The sequence below is a fragment of the Stigmatopora argus genome, chromosome 2 (genome assembly GCF_051989625.1).
Source record: "Stigmatopora argus isolate UIUO_Sarg chromosome 2, RoL_Sarg_1.0, whole genome shotgun sequence".
NCBI classification, from domain to species: domain Eukaryota; kingdom Metazoa; phylum Chordata; class Actinopteri; order Syngnathiformes; family Syngnathidae; genus Stigmatopora; species Stigmatopora argus.
Window position 1 is genome coordinate 19,754,742 of NC_135388.1, and position 13,826 is coordinate 19,768,567.

At 37.9% G+C, this 13,826-nt stretch overlaps 2 protein-coding genes across 3 annotated transcripts in view; one reads left to right on the plus strand and one right to left on the minus strand.

The window, feature by feature from the left end:
* Positions 1-10,721, plus strand: part of LOC144070665 (uncharacterized) — a 27,513-nt gene extending 16,792 nt beyond the window's left edge. The window contains exons 10-13 of one of the 2 annotated variants that reach the window (XR_013299426.1): positions 476-560; positions 707-875; positions 1,277-1,360; positions 10,599-10,627. Coding sequence is in view for 1 of the 2 variants with exons in the window: in XM_077595067.1 (XP_077451193.1) it covers positions 476-560; positions 707-835; positions 1,277-1,360; positions 10,599-10,619 (319 nt within the window). In the remaining variant the exon portion in view is untranslated. Of the gene's footprint in view, positions 1-475; positions 561-706; positions 876-1,276; positions 1,361-10,598 lie in introns of both variants that reach the window. The other variant, XM_077595067.1, reaches the window with a different exon arrangement.
* On the minus strand, positions 3,581-12,889 carry LOC144070664 (uncharacterized). The gene is made up of 2 exons (XM_077595066.1): positions 12,778-12,889; positions 3,581-8,417 (listed from the first exon to the last, which is right to left on the minus strand). Exon 2 carries the CDS (start codon positions 8,401-8,403, stop codon positions 3,637-3,639), a length of 4,767 nt encoding a protein of 1,588 aa, XP_077451192.1. The 5' UTR covers positions 8,404-8,417; positions 12,778-12,889; the 3' UTR covers positions 3,581-3,636.
* Between the last annotated feature and the right edge of the window lie 937 nt (positions 12,890-13,826).

Sequence of the window (13,826 nt, forward strand, 5' to 3'; positions counted from 1 at the left end):
CCAGGCATGGCAAAACATACACCATCTTAAACATACACCAGCTTAAACATACGGACACACGCAAAAAACACGCTTTTAAAAAGGCAACAGAAGCAAAACTGAGTTCCGTTGTACTTTATTTAGCCATTTTACAATGTACTCACGTTTTTTGATGAATCATCACCCACAAATCCGTCAAAGTCCTCATTTTCTGTGTCCGAATTGAAGAATTGTCCTGTCTATTTTGGAGAAAATTTAAGACTTTTTAGTGTGCCTTATGGTCGTGAAAATACGGTAGTTATAATACGGGTGATCTACTTCACGATTTTTTGGTTATCGCGGTCATGTCTAGTCTACATTAACCGCGATATTCGAGGGATTACTGCAATTGATATTTTTTGAAAGACCCAAAACTCTTATTACTCTATGTTTTAGACACAACAATAAGGCAAGTATATACTTAAACATGATGTAATGTTTCCTCCTTCTTTCAAAGCTCCAATGTGAAAAAAACGATGAACCATCCTCTTTCCGTTTCCAAAATTGACAAGAAACTGCAGCAGTACACACATGCTCTTGAGGTAACTATGCCTGACCAGTGATGATTTAAGGCGCACTTTTGAGAAAATTGAAGTATTTTACTTGCATCTTATTAGTGGAGAAAATAGGTATTCTATATTTTCAGATTTTCAGTTCATATTCCCAAAAACAATGTAATCCTTCACAGGTTTCTAAAGAAGGCAAATCAGTTAGTCCAGGCCTGGTGGATGTGAGGAGTCCGATCACCTCCAAAAAGAATCTATTTGAGGAAGGGGTGGCATCAAACCAAAGCACTTTAACGAACACACAATTGAAGGTCCAAAGGAGAAGTATTTTCTGACTTGATTGTGGGCAACGTGAGAGTTTTACAACAGCTGTACATGCTAGTACTCTGTTTCAGTGTCTGCATGGTTACATAAAATCTGCTATACTACTTTCCTTTGTATATTATCTTAATTTTACTCTTTTATCAGCAAAGAAGAATGACACTAATTTCAATCCATTTGCTCGTCCAACACCTTCGTATACACAGTACATACATGAGATACCACGGATATAAAATAAGGGTGGGTCATCCTGAAAGGTCACTTTCTGATGATTCCCCCATTGTTACCTTTGGCCTCACAGTTACACTTGGATAATATTTAATAAATAAAAAATAGGTGGATCTACTGTATGTATGTATATTTCCTGCCACCCAAGTCATAAAGTAGATTTCAATGTAGCAAGTTGTTGATGTGATTTCTTTAAATTTCAGGAAATCAAACTTGGTGGTGTTTTAAACAAGAAAAATGCCTGGGAGAAATTAAGTGATATTGGTTCTTCTGGAAAGGAAAGCAAGGTCAGTTTTCATGCAGTAGAGTAAATGAATTTTAGTCATTTACTCTCTTCTTTGATGAGAGGCAGTATACAAATGTTTATAATTATATTACAAGTGTTTACACACCCAGCTGATGCTGTGGAAAGACAGTAAAAATCTTCAACTCCCTATGCCAGTAGTTAATAGCATTTATTTAATGCAAAAAATACATTTGAAACATTTTTTTTTAAAAGTCGAAGAATAATTATCATTGTTTATAATAATGATTGTATTTTTTAATTACTATGTCAATGTGTTTGTTGCATGTGCTTGTATTTTTTTTATCAATGTGAACACCAAATGCTTCTTAACTAAGAAACCTTGAATACATGGGGATTCAAAATATGAAGTAACATTAATTAAGTACCGGGTAACATGAAATTTCAACATGCAATGTGTCATATACTCAGTTTTTTTCTCTTTTTAACCCGCTCATATTTCATTAAATAGCATTTTGTTCTAAGATGGGTGGATGCATTGATCAATTCACAGTTTTTTCATTATGCTTTATTTACATAATCAGAGCTTAATTTGTGCTTTTGGTCTGGGACATTTTGGGGCACTTCACCACCTTATTAATCATTGACTTTGGGCGAGAGACGGGCTACAGCTACACCCTAAAGTTGTCGCAAGTCACTCATAGAATACAGAGACACCCAATCATTCAGACTCACAATCACATCATCGCTCATCCGATTCCACACTGCCTGCACCGAATTAGGCAAATGTACCACTACACCATCAGTGACCTAATTGAATATTGCATCCAAAAGCAATTGTTGTTGGCTGTATTATGTAGATATTCTCATATTTGTAAATATGTGTGTCGCTTAACATATGACATATGCGGAAAATAATAGTCAGTCTGGTGGCAGCACTTGGTTTGCAGATGTCATGGTATTTTGAATTGAATTGAATGCTTTTATAGTCATTATACAAGTATAATGATATTTAAAACTGTCACCACATAGTGCACAAATAACAACAACAAACAGACAATTAAATAATCAATAAATAATAAATAAATAAGTAGTCCAAGTGAGGTCAGCAGAGCGGCACGGGCTTGTTCCATCTGAAGTCCAAGATGAGTTCCATGGTTTTGGAGACGTTCCGCGCCAAGTTGTTGAGACTTCCAGTTAACCATTAGTGAATCATAAATACAAACATAATGCAGTGTGAGCATGTTTATTAAGACAGTTAATAATACGCTTTTAAATTCAAAAGGATGCCGCCATCACACAGTGAACACATTTTAAACATCAATGTAATTAACAGAGATGGCTTATTTGGAAAAAAAGACTAAAAAATAAAACAATCATCTGGTTTCACTTTAAGACCTAAAAGCGACATTCAAGAGTGAAATCCTTTTAGTGTGACAGCAAAAATGACCTATATGAAACACTCATGTAATACAGATTTTTACTTTCTCTTCATTCTCATTATTAGTCCAAAGACCTAAGCAACATAACATAATCATGATTAATTTCCAAATTTCCACCTCAGCTCCACTTTAATGCTGTTTCCATTTGTAGTCCCACAGAATATAGAGAATGTTGTTACCTGATTCACAATTCTGTCCTAAACATTTAGATTGAACAGCTAATTCGTTCATTCATTCATCTTCCATACAGCCCGTCCTCGAAATGGTTGCGGGGGTTGCTGGAGCCTAACCCAGCTGTCCTTGGGGGACAGGCATGTACAGCTAATTATATAGCATGTTCGGCTTTTGTTCTGTGGCTTGGTTGACTGCCAAAACATTGACTGTCCATCCAATATTCATTTTGAAATGAAATGCATCGTCTTAGCTGATTGAGGAATGTCAATATTAGTTATATATTTATTACAAATATTAATGGCAGCAGGTCACACTTACTTTATCATAATGCATATTCACAGACATCACTCTCCCCTAGCAATTTACATATTTAAGACTATAAAGTAAATGTTTCCATCTCCAGGTGAATGCCTGAGTTGACAGTACTTCAAAGAGATGATTGATGACAAAACCATACCATAATTTTCCTACACTTAATGTTAATATAATTTGAATAAGGCCAAACTTGAAGAGATTAGTGTCAAAGTTCTCCTACAAGGTAAAAAAAACACTCCTACCTAATATCTATTTCATAATAATAATCGGACATAGGCCCTGACGACAGGGCCTATGTCCGATTATTATTATGTCCGATTATAATGAAGAATTCCAAATGTGAATTAATAAACCACAAACGCATCTGTTCAAGTTACATTTCTTTTGTTTAAGTCGGTCCAAATCCTCTGGCAATTCTATTGAAGTCCTTGCGTTCATCCTCCTGAGTTTTTCGTTTCAGGAGTCCCCTTTCAAAGACCGTTGCTATTTTTGTCAATGGCTTCACTGCTGCCTGTTTTAATTTCCTAGCATCAAATCGAGGACTGTACAGCAAAATTGGTAGGCGATTGACAAATGACGGAACATCTTCCTGGGTTCCTTTGTTGGCCTTTTTCTCTTCTGGATCTCTTTTGGCGGTGTTGATCTGATGCATAATTCGGTCTTTAGTAGAGAACATCTGAAAGAGGAGAGCATCCCACATCTTTAGGGCCCTGGGAACCTCTTTTTGCTTGATCATTTCTTGATTATCACATTGGTCTTCTGATAACTTGTCCTTACAATCACGATCTGACTCAATTTGGGATTTGGCCTGCGGCTCTGGAAAGACAGGTTCCTCTGATTGTACCACCATGTGCTTCTTGAGTCGTGTCCATCCACTCATTTTTTCCTTCAGGCTTTTAGGCTTTGGTTTGGCTTTGGGCTCAGTGGGGGAAGGATGTGTTCCAGGCCCAGCTGCTTTTTTCTCAGCAATTGAAGATGCAGTTGATGTCACTGACTTCGTGGAGCATTCGATTGCTGGTCTCTCTTCTGGTGTGTCTTTCATCTTCTTTTCTATAAGACCAGTGATTTGTTGAGATCGTGGTGACATTCCTTTCTTTGAAGATGGAGTTGTGACTGTGACTGAGTCCTGAGGCAGAGAGGCATGACTTGTAGAATCAATCATGGCAGCTTTAACTATGGATGAATTCATGACAGTACCTCTTGCTGGCTTTGCAGGGAATATGTTCTCAACTGGCTGCTCTGTCAAATGTTGGTCCTTACTGGCAGAACGGTTTTCCTGCACTTGATTGTGGGTGCTTACAACAGAATGATTTCTTTCTACACTGACTGATTGATTGATTTCAACCTGCTTAGAAGGATGTATTCTTGGACTGCCTATGCGGGTCAAATTATGGAGAAGAGGGCTAGTTTTGGTTTCCATATTGAATCTTGAATCTGTTTTATAAGTATTTGATTTGCAAAACATTGTGTTGAGAGAAATGTCTTCTGTTTTATTAAGTACTGGAGTGGGGGTAATGTTGACAGGGGACCGGCAGGTCTGGGGTAAAATTAAATTACTTGCATGTGTTGGCATATTACAGGATCTTGTTTTTTGTAACGAAAAGGCTCGTGGCACAACCATAGATTTTGTTTGCATTGTCGGGCTCAGTGGGGTGAGAACAGATTGGGGGATTTTTGCTAAAGAAAGAATATTATTTCCGTTATGAATACCACGTTCCAAAGGGATACTGCCTACTTTGTTGAACTGACTATCCTCTTCCATTTTAATTACTGCTAAATTTACAGAATTTTGATCATGCTCATCTGTCATTGGGTTTTGACAATGTTCTATGTTGTTCCCCTGTATTTCATGGGTTTCATGAACACGGTCAGATTTGTTTAACTTTACTGTTTCTGGAACACCCTTGTTGTTGTTAACACCAACCATTTCCCTAGGGGAAACAATATTTGTAATTGTCTTGCTCAAAGGCAAAGATCCTCTATATTGTGACTCGGATGTTTTATCTGAAATGTCAAGAATCTTCAAAAATGTTTTTGCATTTGATGTATTAGAAATACTTTTGGAATTAGTTAATGTCTTCTTTCTGTCTTCTGCCATTACAGATATGTCAGGAAGGGAATCCTTTTGTAACTTTTCAGCAACAAAATCAACGCCATTGGTTGCCAAGGAAGGCACATTTGGATTGAGTCTTGGGCATTTCATATTTGAAAATGTCAGTTGTACACTATTTTTAGCATGGTCATCTTCAAATGCTAGTGGTCTGTCTATGAAGGGTTTGCTGGAGTTAATGCAACTTTCTTCCTTCCTAACTTTACGTTGAAAACTGGAGTCAAGAAGTCTATTATCACTTGTTTTCTGAAGGATCGCAGTTTCTATATTTGGTTGCTGGTCTCTCTCCAAAGGGAAAATATTTGGGGATTTGGTCGTTATCATTGGCATTTCTGCTAGCTTGACATCTAGCATATGGTTAGTGATTGAGAAAGTATTGACACTAGTGGGACACATTTTCAAATCACAACTGTCTCCAAAGTAACGCATTTTGCAATCTACTGTTTTAGTGAGTATGTGATTATCATCACAACAAACAGAATCTGCCATTGGCTCACGTTGAATCATTGATTCTGTTCTCATAGCTGGGTTTTCAAATTCACTTTTCAATTGGGAGTCTCTGTTTGAATTTTCATTGATATTGTTAGTAATGGACACAGCAGAGGATGAAATACTATCAATGTTAATGCCATTAGTAGGTAGAACAAACTCATTTCTTACTTTCATTTCTTTTTTAAACTCTTTTCTTTGGCTGAGTAAAGCCTGATTTTCCATTTGGATAAAATACTTTTTATTTTCAAATGTGTCGCGATTCTTGCCTGTGAATGACTCGGTAACAAAAACATTTTCTAGCTTTTGCTCGGATTTTGGGACATTGGATTGTTCAAAATTGTTCCCTGATTTAAAAATACTGTATTTTCCATCTTTTTTTGCACAATTCTCTCCACCAATCACTTTTATAATATGTTCTATATTTGAATCTTGATTTACCAGCTTTGGGATTGAATTAAAAACATTCCTGCTATTGTTCAGGCATGAGGTTATACTTAAATCTGAATCCATGGGAATCATTGTCGCAGTCGATGTGTGCACCTCACCTGCTTTAGGAATTGGCATTGGAACCTCAGAGTATGAGGCCTTTCGTGGAGATACATCACTTGTGGAATGACCGTTATGTTTCTGTATCAAACCCAGAGGTAGCTCAGGTCTTTTTCCCTCCAAACCAAATGTTTTAAATGAAGTTTTTTCCACATGCTGTGTTTTGGCTTGGTGACTTTTCTCAAAGACATTGTTATCTGTTACAGTTTGTACTGCTTGAAATTTTGAATCCTTTGACATTGTACGTGGTTGCAAAGTCACCTCACTATCCAATGGCCGTAGCTTTTCATGCCCACTAAAGTGTTGTGTTGAATCCACTTTTGCGACATAAACATCCTCTGATTGTGCTCCGGTAAAAGAGGAAACTTGAGTTCTGTGGGTTGCAAGGCTTTGGTATGATCTTAGAGTCTGAATACCACCATGAGCAGTGTACTGAAGAGGACTAAGTCCATAATATGTTGAGTGTGCCTTGGTTTTGGAAGTGGCCATCGATATTTGGTTTTCCAGTAGTGATGATAAAGAGTTGCGTGCCTCAACAACTGGATGGTGATAGTTTGGCGACAAGTAGCTCAAACTATTGGATCCTTGAGGATAAATCAACATTTCCGGAGCCTTTGGTTCAGTGCAGAGAAATGATGGGACCTTTGGCAAACGTGCATTTTCTCTTTCTGAAATTTGGTCTTTTAATGCATGTGATGTCACTGTTTCTCTACAAATAACAGTGTCAGTGGGAATGCTTAAATCCAGAGTACTCCTACAGGTATTTTGAACAGCTCCAGAATTGCAATTTTTCACATTCTGCTGTACTTCTTTTTTAGCAGCACATGTTTTGCTACCGATAGACTCCGTGGATAATGAGGGTCCAAACTTATTTTGGCAGGACTTTAAAGCTGTACTTACAAATAATATAGAACCCGTTTTGGATATTTCACAAGATGGAGTGGAAACTCTTGACTGCGTGCCAGACACAGTTTGGGGTTTCCCACATAAAAGTTTATGCACAGCTGACTTTAGATCCTTTGTTTCCTCAGCCCTTTTTTTCTTCATGTATGTCATTGATAATGACTCAGCCGTTGGGCTTATTGCTGTCAGCTGCTGACTGCAGGAACTCTTAGAGATCTCATCCAATGTTGCTTTTGACATAACCGTCAAATTTTTGGGAGGTTCATGTGTAGTTTTTTGGGTTAACTTCCTTATTAAGTTACCATTACTGTTAGGTCTATAGATCTGAGACATTGGTGTAGTATGTAGGAGAGTAAGTTCTTTTGAAACAGTGCTTGTTTCTACACAGTTTGGAGAAAAACAATTGTTTCGTGTGTTTGAAACCGATAACAGATGTAGTTCAGGAGGTAGATCTCTACAAAGGGAAGATGTTGGGTCTGGACTGATGTTGAGAATGGTTGAGGATGGTGTTAGGTTCTGAATTGATATTTCAGGATTGGACTCTGACACAGTGAGATGATCGACGGGTGTGACAGACCTAGGGGAATTCGGTAACACTAAATCGAAAGTAGCTTGAAGTGAGGATAGTGGAGCCTGCTCCATTCCTGTAGAATTTTTGGACTGCATCATACTAGGTGGCAATTCATCAAACAAGAATGTAGAGCATTCATATAATGGTGCCACCTGCTCTGCAGAACTCCTAACATGTGGCACTAAAGTGTCAATTTGTTTGAAGGAACTGCCTTCAAGGTGAGGAAAACCAGATGCAGATTGTTCAAAGGAATTCAGTGAAAAAGATGACCTCAAGGATTCCACAGTGCAGACTAAATCTGGTGTCTTTGGTGGGCTGGAGAGATCACTGTGCTCAAGATCTGGGCTGGCCTCATTGACAGGGGACAAGCAGGAACGAAATGGGATAGGTGTCAGAGAGAGACTGCCCCTTTTCTTGACCCGCTTCTTTTTTAGTTTCTGTAGCGTCACATTGTCTTTGGAAGGTTTTGGGAGTAAGGGTGGGGGATACTGTTGGGGAAGGCCAGATTCCAATCCGTTGCTTACTTCCATCATACAGCTGTCAAGTCCTGCAAAAGTTACAGGACAGATATATTAATCAGCTGGCTTTGTTTTACATACAAAATATGAAATTATATACAGTGGTACCTCGACATACAAGCACCCCGACATACGAGCATTTCGAGATATGAGTAAAAATTCGAGCAAATAATTATCTCTAGATACGAGACAAATTTGGAGATACGAGAAAGCCAGGTGGCCAAGACATGAGAGGCTGTTTATGATTTCAGCGCACTGTCTTTTTTGCCGCATCTCTTTCGTGTATAACAGATATCTACGAGCACTGGGCAGAGCGTTGCATTTTTTTCAGTGTTTTTTTTTCCGTCACTCAGCGCGAATGGCGTAGCGATCGTTAGTACGAGGAGTATATATTACTTCTCATTGGCAAGTGGTCGTGTGTTATCCTATTGTGAGGACATTTGTGTGCATCATTTTGGGAATATTTTGAAGGGAATACAAAAGCAAACAGCCCATCGATAGTGAAAGTCAGGGTGGAGGTGGGGCAAACAGCCAACCCGGCCGGGAGAAGGAAGGTATAAAAATGTAAAACAAAATTAGAATTAAGTTTAGTGTAAGGTTAGATTAAACTTATTTTTGAGTGTGTCTGCATTGTAATCCAAGTTCATTTAAATTTGTATATGTTATATTACGATTCACCGGTGCAAAAAGCACATTGTTCTTTTCAACTCTGAAATTCAATGGAGCCTTCCTTCCAATACCTCAAGACTGACCGAAATTAGAACACACCCTCCCATCCCCCTTTTTTAAAATGAGGATCTCGACCTCAGTCTGCCAATCAAGAAACACTATCCCCAATGCCCATGTGATGTTGCAAAGCCGGGTCAACAAGGACAGTGCTACAGCATCCAATGACGTTCAAAGCTCCAGGCGGCTCATTCACCCCGAGGGACATCCCATTGAGGAGATTTTTAACCACTTCAATGGCTTCTACACAAGTGAAAACAGAGTTCACCTCAGAATCTCCAGACTTTTTTCATGACAAGGCGTGGTGGCAGAATTGAGCAATTCATTGACATATATGGCCTACTTACTCAGGGCATCCTTAATCAAGGACAACAGCCCCTATCTCTACTATAGATTGTGTTGATGGTGCACAGCATTCCCCTGGTAACATGCATTATGGTGGACCATTTTAAATAAAAATAACAAGAACTGCAACTTATTGTCCATTTAAGTCTGGTAGATTGGACCGGCATCTTACTCAAACTTCAAAGCCAATTCACCATCATTAGGTGATCAGTCAATCTTTGAACCGCTGCCTGCATTACCCCGGTGCCAAGTGCACACTTAGAACTCAGTCCATATATCAATTGGGAAAATGCTTTTCATTCAAATGTCTGAAATGGTTCAGCATCAAAATGATCAAAAACATACAAATTGCCTTGGGATTTTTTGTTGCTTTAAATAAAGTAGGTATAACTGATTAATTTAAACATGTACAGAATACCTTCATAAATCTATGGAGGTTCTTTGAATGAAATCGAATTGTGGCAAATATCTTAAATATTGCATTGCTTTCCAAAGAATAGATATGGTATCATTATAAAATTGGTGATTTGAATTCCTAACATGAAAACCCTTATGTTTGAAAATGGTATTCATTATGGAAAGTCTATGACAAGCATAGAATTCTAATAATAGCTTCAAATATTCTTTCTATGATTGGTTCTAACTTTTTGGTAAGACTTGTGTGTTGTGTGTATTTTTGGAACCAAAATATGTTAACACTATTTGTCTCAAATAGTTTTATTTGACACAATGCAGGTCAGCAGCATGATGGAAAACGGGTTAGCACACCCGCCCCACAGTTCTGAAATGCAGGGGTCAATTCCTGCTGGGTTCCAACCTTCCTGTGTGGAGTTTGAATGTGCTGCCCATGCCTGTGTGGGTTTTCTCTGGGTACTCCAATTTCCTCCTAGAGCCCCAAAACATGTGTGCGAGGCTGTTTGAACACTAAATTGTCCTTAGCTTTGAACACGAGGGTGATTGGTTGTTTATCTCATTCTCCCCTGCAATTGGCTGGGAAACAGGCACCCCCGCGAACCTTGTGAGGATAAGTGGAACTGAAAATGAATGAATTAATGACACGAAGCTCATAGAAGCACTGAGTTTTCATTCAACTATATTAATAACAGTTTAATGACCACTGCTCTTTCATTCTTTTACAGCCTAGAGAACAACATCCATAGGACCTTTCCATATGGGATTTAAAAAAGATTGTCTTCTGGTGCTAAAGGTGAAAATGATTAACTGTATATAGTTTGTCATTTAAAATAAAACATTTACTCAGCTCTTCTAAAGATTATATATATATATATATATATATATATATATATATATATATATATATATATATATATATATATGTATATATATATATATATATATATATATATATATATATATATATATAATTTTTGGGACAAAAATAGGTCATCAGCATGTTTTTTAAGACAGGTATTCATCAATTTAATAAAACAATTGTAACGTTTTTATTAATCTTGTGTGGTTTGTTCTGATGGATTTTCATGGGTCCTGCTCAAGTTGCATGTGTCGTGAACTTGTCCATCATGTTCTACACTGAATTCCTATTGCCTGCTCTGACACTGTATAAGATGGGTTCATGTCTCAGAGCTAAATCTGTAGCTTAAATTAGAACACGAGCTCTCATCACTGACTCATTTTCACATTTGGAAAGTCTTAATTGGGTCCTGAAGATGATGCCTTTCTACCTAAGGCAATGCTATTAGAAATAGAAAGGCATGTAAAGCTGTTACTTACGTCAAGGATGCATTGAAATCATGACAAGCGCCTCATGAAAATAGTCTTTCATGGAGGCGGTCAAATATGAGTATGACCTTGGCATGAAATTAAAGTGATACATGCAGAAGAAGGTAAAGAGGTGCAAGTATGCAGAATGCACAGGAAGAGCCAGTGAGGAGGCAGTGCCCCCAAAACTAATGTATTAGCTAAAGAAAACAAGCCAAGACAGGTGAAAGGAATACATGGACCATTGACTGAGTATAACAGTCCCATGCAATAGAATAGGGTGCATTAATAATTGCATTTAGATTAGATTAGATAACTTTATTCATCCCGTATTCAGGAAAATTCATTGTCACAGTAGCTAGAGGGTGAGAATGCAGACACAGGAAAAGACATTTTAGACATAAATAGATAGGTAATAAATAAGTTAATAAACAAAAAAAAAAAAAAATATATATATATATATATATATATATATATATATATATAAATACATAAATATATAAATAAATAAATTTATATAAATAACATTTGGATACGTAAGTTTGCTTTTTTCCTAACTGTCAATAGATAGTCTCGTTTCAGTGTGATTTGTATATTCGGTTGTCACTAGAAAGGGCCTGCAGTCTAAATTTAGCCTGAGGGAAATAAGAGCAAGCATTCTGACAGTGAACACCTGCTGCCTGATGTCCTACGCTCACAGAAACAACATCAGTCTGTTGAAAATAAATATAAGGCATTAAATCCTCCCAGAGCTTCTATAAGCTTACACATGTCTCTCTGAAAGTTTATTGGAGTCACATTCACGGACTGAGTAAATTTCCAAATCACACAAATTGTTCATGTAAAATACTCAACAGTGAAAGAAAAAAAAAGGAAAATACCCATGTTCAACCTTTGAAAGGAACACCTTATATCAGTTTTTAAGTAAGCATGCAATACATTTGTCTAGTCAAAGCCACTCCAATGGCAAGGAGGTGAGTTGACACTCGAGTAGTTCCTTTTTAAGGATCCGTGGTTGGGCGTCTTCGCTTACATCGAAGCAGCTCATAAGTGGACAGTGAAAGATTATCTCAGATAAAACTTGACCATGACCTCAATGAATGTATCTTTAAATAGCGCAATTGAACAAAATTCAAACTGAGCTCTTTTCTCATATATGTGTCTTCATTGTCTGGTTGGAAATCAAACAAACTATAGCTAATTATATCAACATCTGCTGCCCTGGTTTTGTTCTGAATCCTGTAGATAAAACAACAGCTTGATATTACAGGGGGAGTGAAGACAATCGTTTAATATTATGCACGAAGTTAACGAAGAGATGGCTCATGTACGCCTAATGTTGTGCATGGTTGACTTACTTTTGCTCAGGGCACAAAACAATGCAGAAACAAAGTAACCCCTTGTTTCCCTCCCTTGGACCAATAGTGTTATAGGTATCATGCATTTAAGATGTCCAGCTGCCCACATGCTGCTAACAAGCCCAATGCACCGGATAGAGGTAAACATTTGGCACATAGCCAGAAGAGGATCGAAATATCAGCAGCTTGTCAATCAAGCAACACAGTTTGACTGGTTTACCTTTGGCGAGCGGATGTTGGGACAAACTGCTCTCTGGTTGTTAATCCCAGCTCAGAGTGTCACTAGACCGTCTCATCCTCTAGTGAACTGGAGCCTTAAGGAAAGAGGTGCAGGAGCAGTGGGCACTCCAAAAATAAAGCACTTGCCTGCAGTGAATGTTGCTAGCAAACATGTTTTTTTTTTCTCAGGCTGTCTGGCATGATCAAGGTGCAGCCCCTACAGGCAGCAAATAGTGACATTACCTGCAGAAAGGCAACATTATATTCACAGATGATCAAGTGCTACAGTGGAAGTTACAATTTATAAACAATAACTCTAAAATTGCACAGTGTATGCCCATTTTAGTGGCAACTTTTCATAAAAAGTAAAAAGCAGCACAGTGTCCTAATGGTTAGGCCATCAGCCTTACAGTTGTGCAGTTCAGGTTTCAAATCTTGCTGTCTGGTTCATCTGAGGGTAGGCCACACAAGGACATTCACATAATTATCCCACAGCCATTCACCGCCATCTAAGGACCCGTTTACCCAATAACGGTCTGAAGCAATTAATACAAAATGGCGTTGGCGCTTCAACGACCGATTTATGTGGGTAAATTCACAGAGATGCCCAAATGGATGAAACTTCCAATTTGTTGATCTAGTATCAATGCCCACTCTGTAGGCATTGCACTACAAAAACTTTATCCCTGTGTGTAACTGCAATTATTATCTTTCTCTGCCATTTCCTGTTCCATTTTTTTGTCACGGATATGCGGAAAAAAAAACATTTTTTTACTCCAAATAAACAGCATGATAAGTATTGTCATCCGTCACGTTTACTTAAGGAAGCCATTAATCCGTAATATCTATTTCATACATTATAAACAATGCACAAGTTTCAAGAGTTCAATAAACAGTACAATAAATGAAGCTCTCAGATAGAGCTCATCCAACAATTTGTGTGAATCAGCATCTGCATTTTATATGTAATAGATACAAACATGTAGCGTGGTACTCCAGTTTCCTCCCACATCCTAAAAAAACATGCATGATAGGCTGGTTGACCATTCT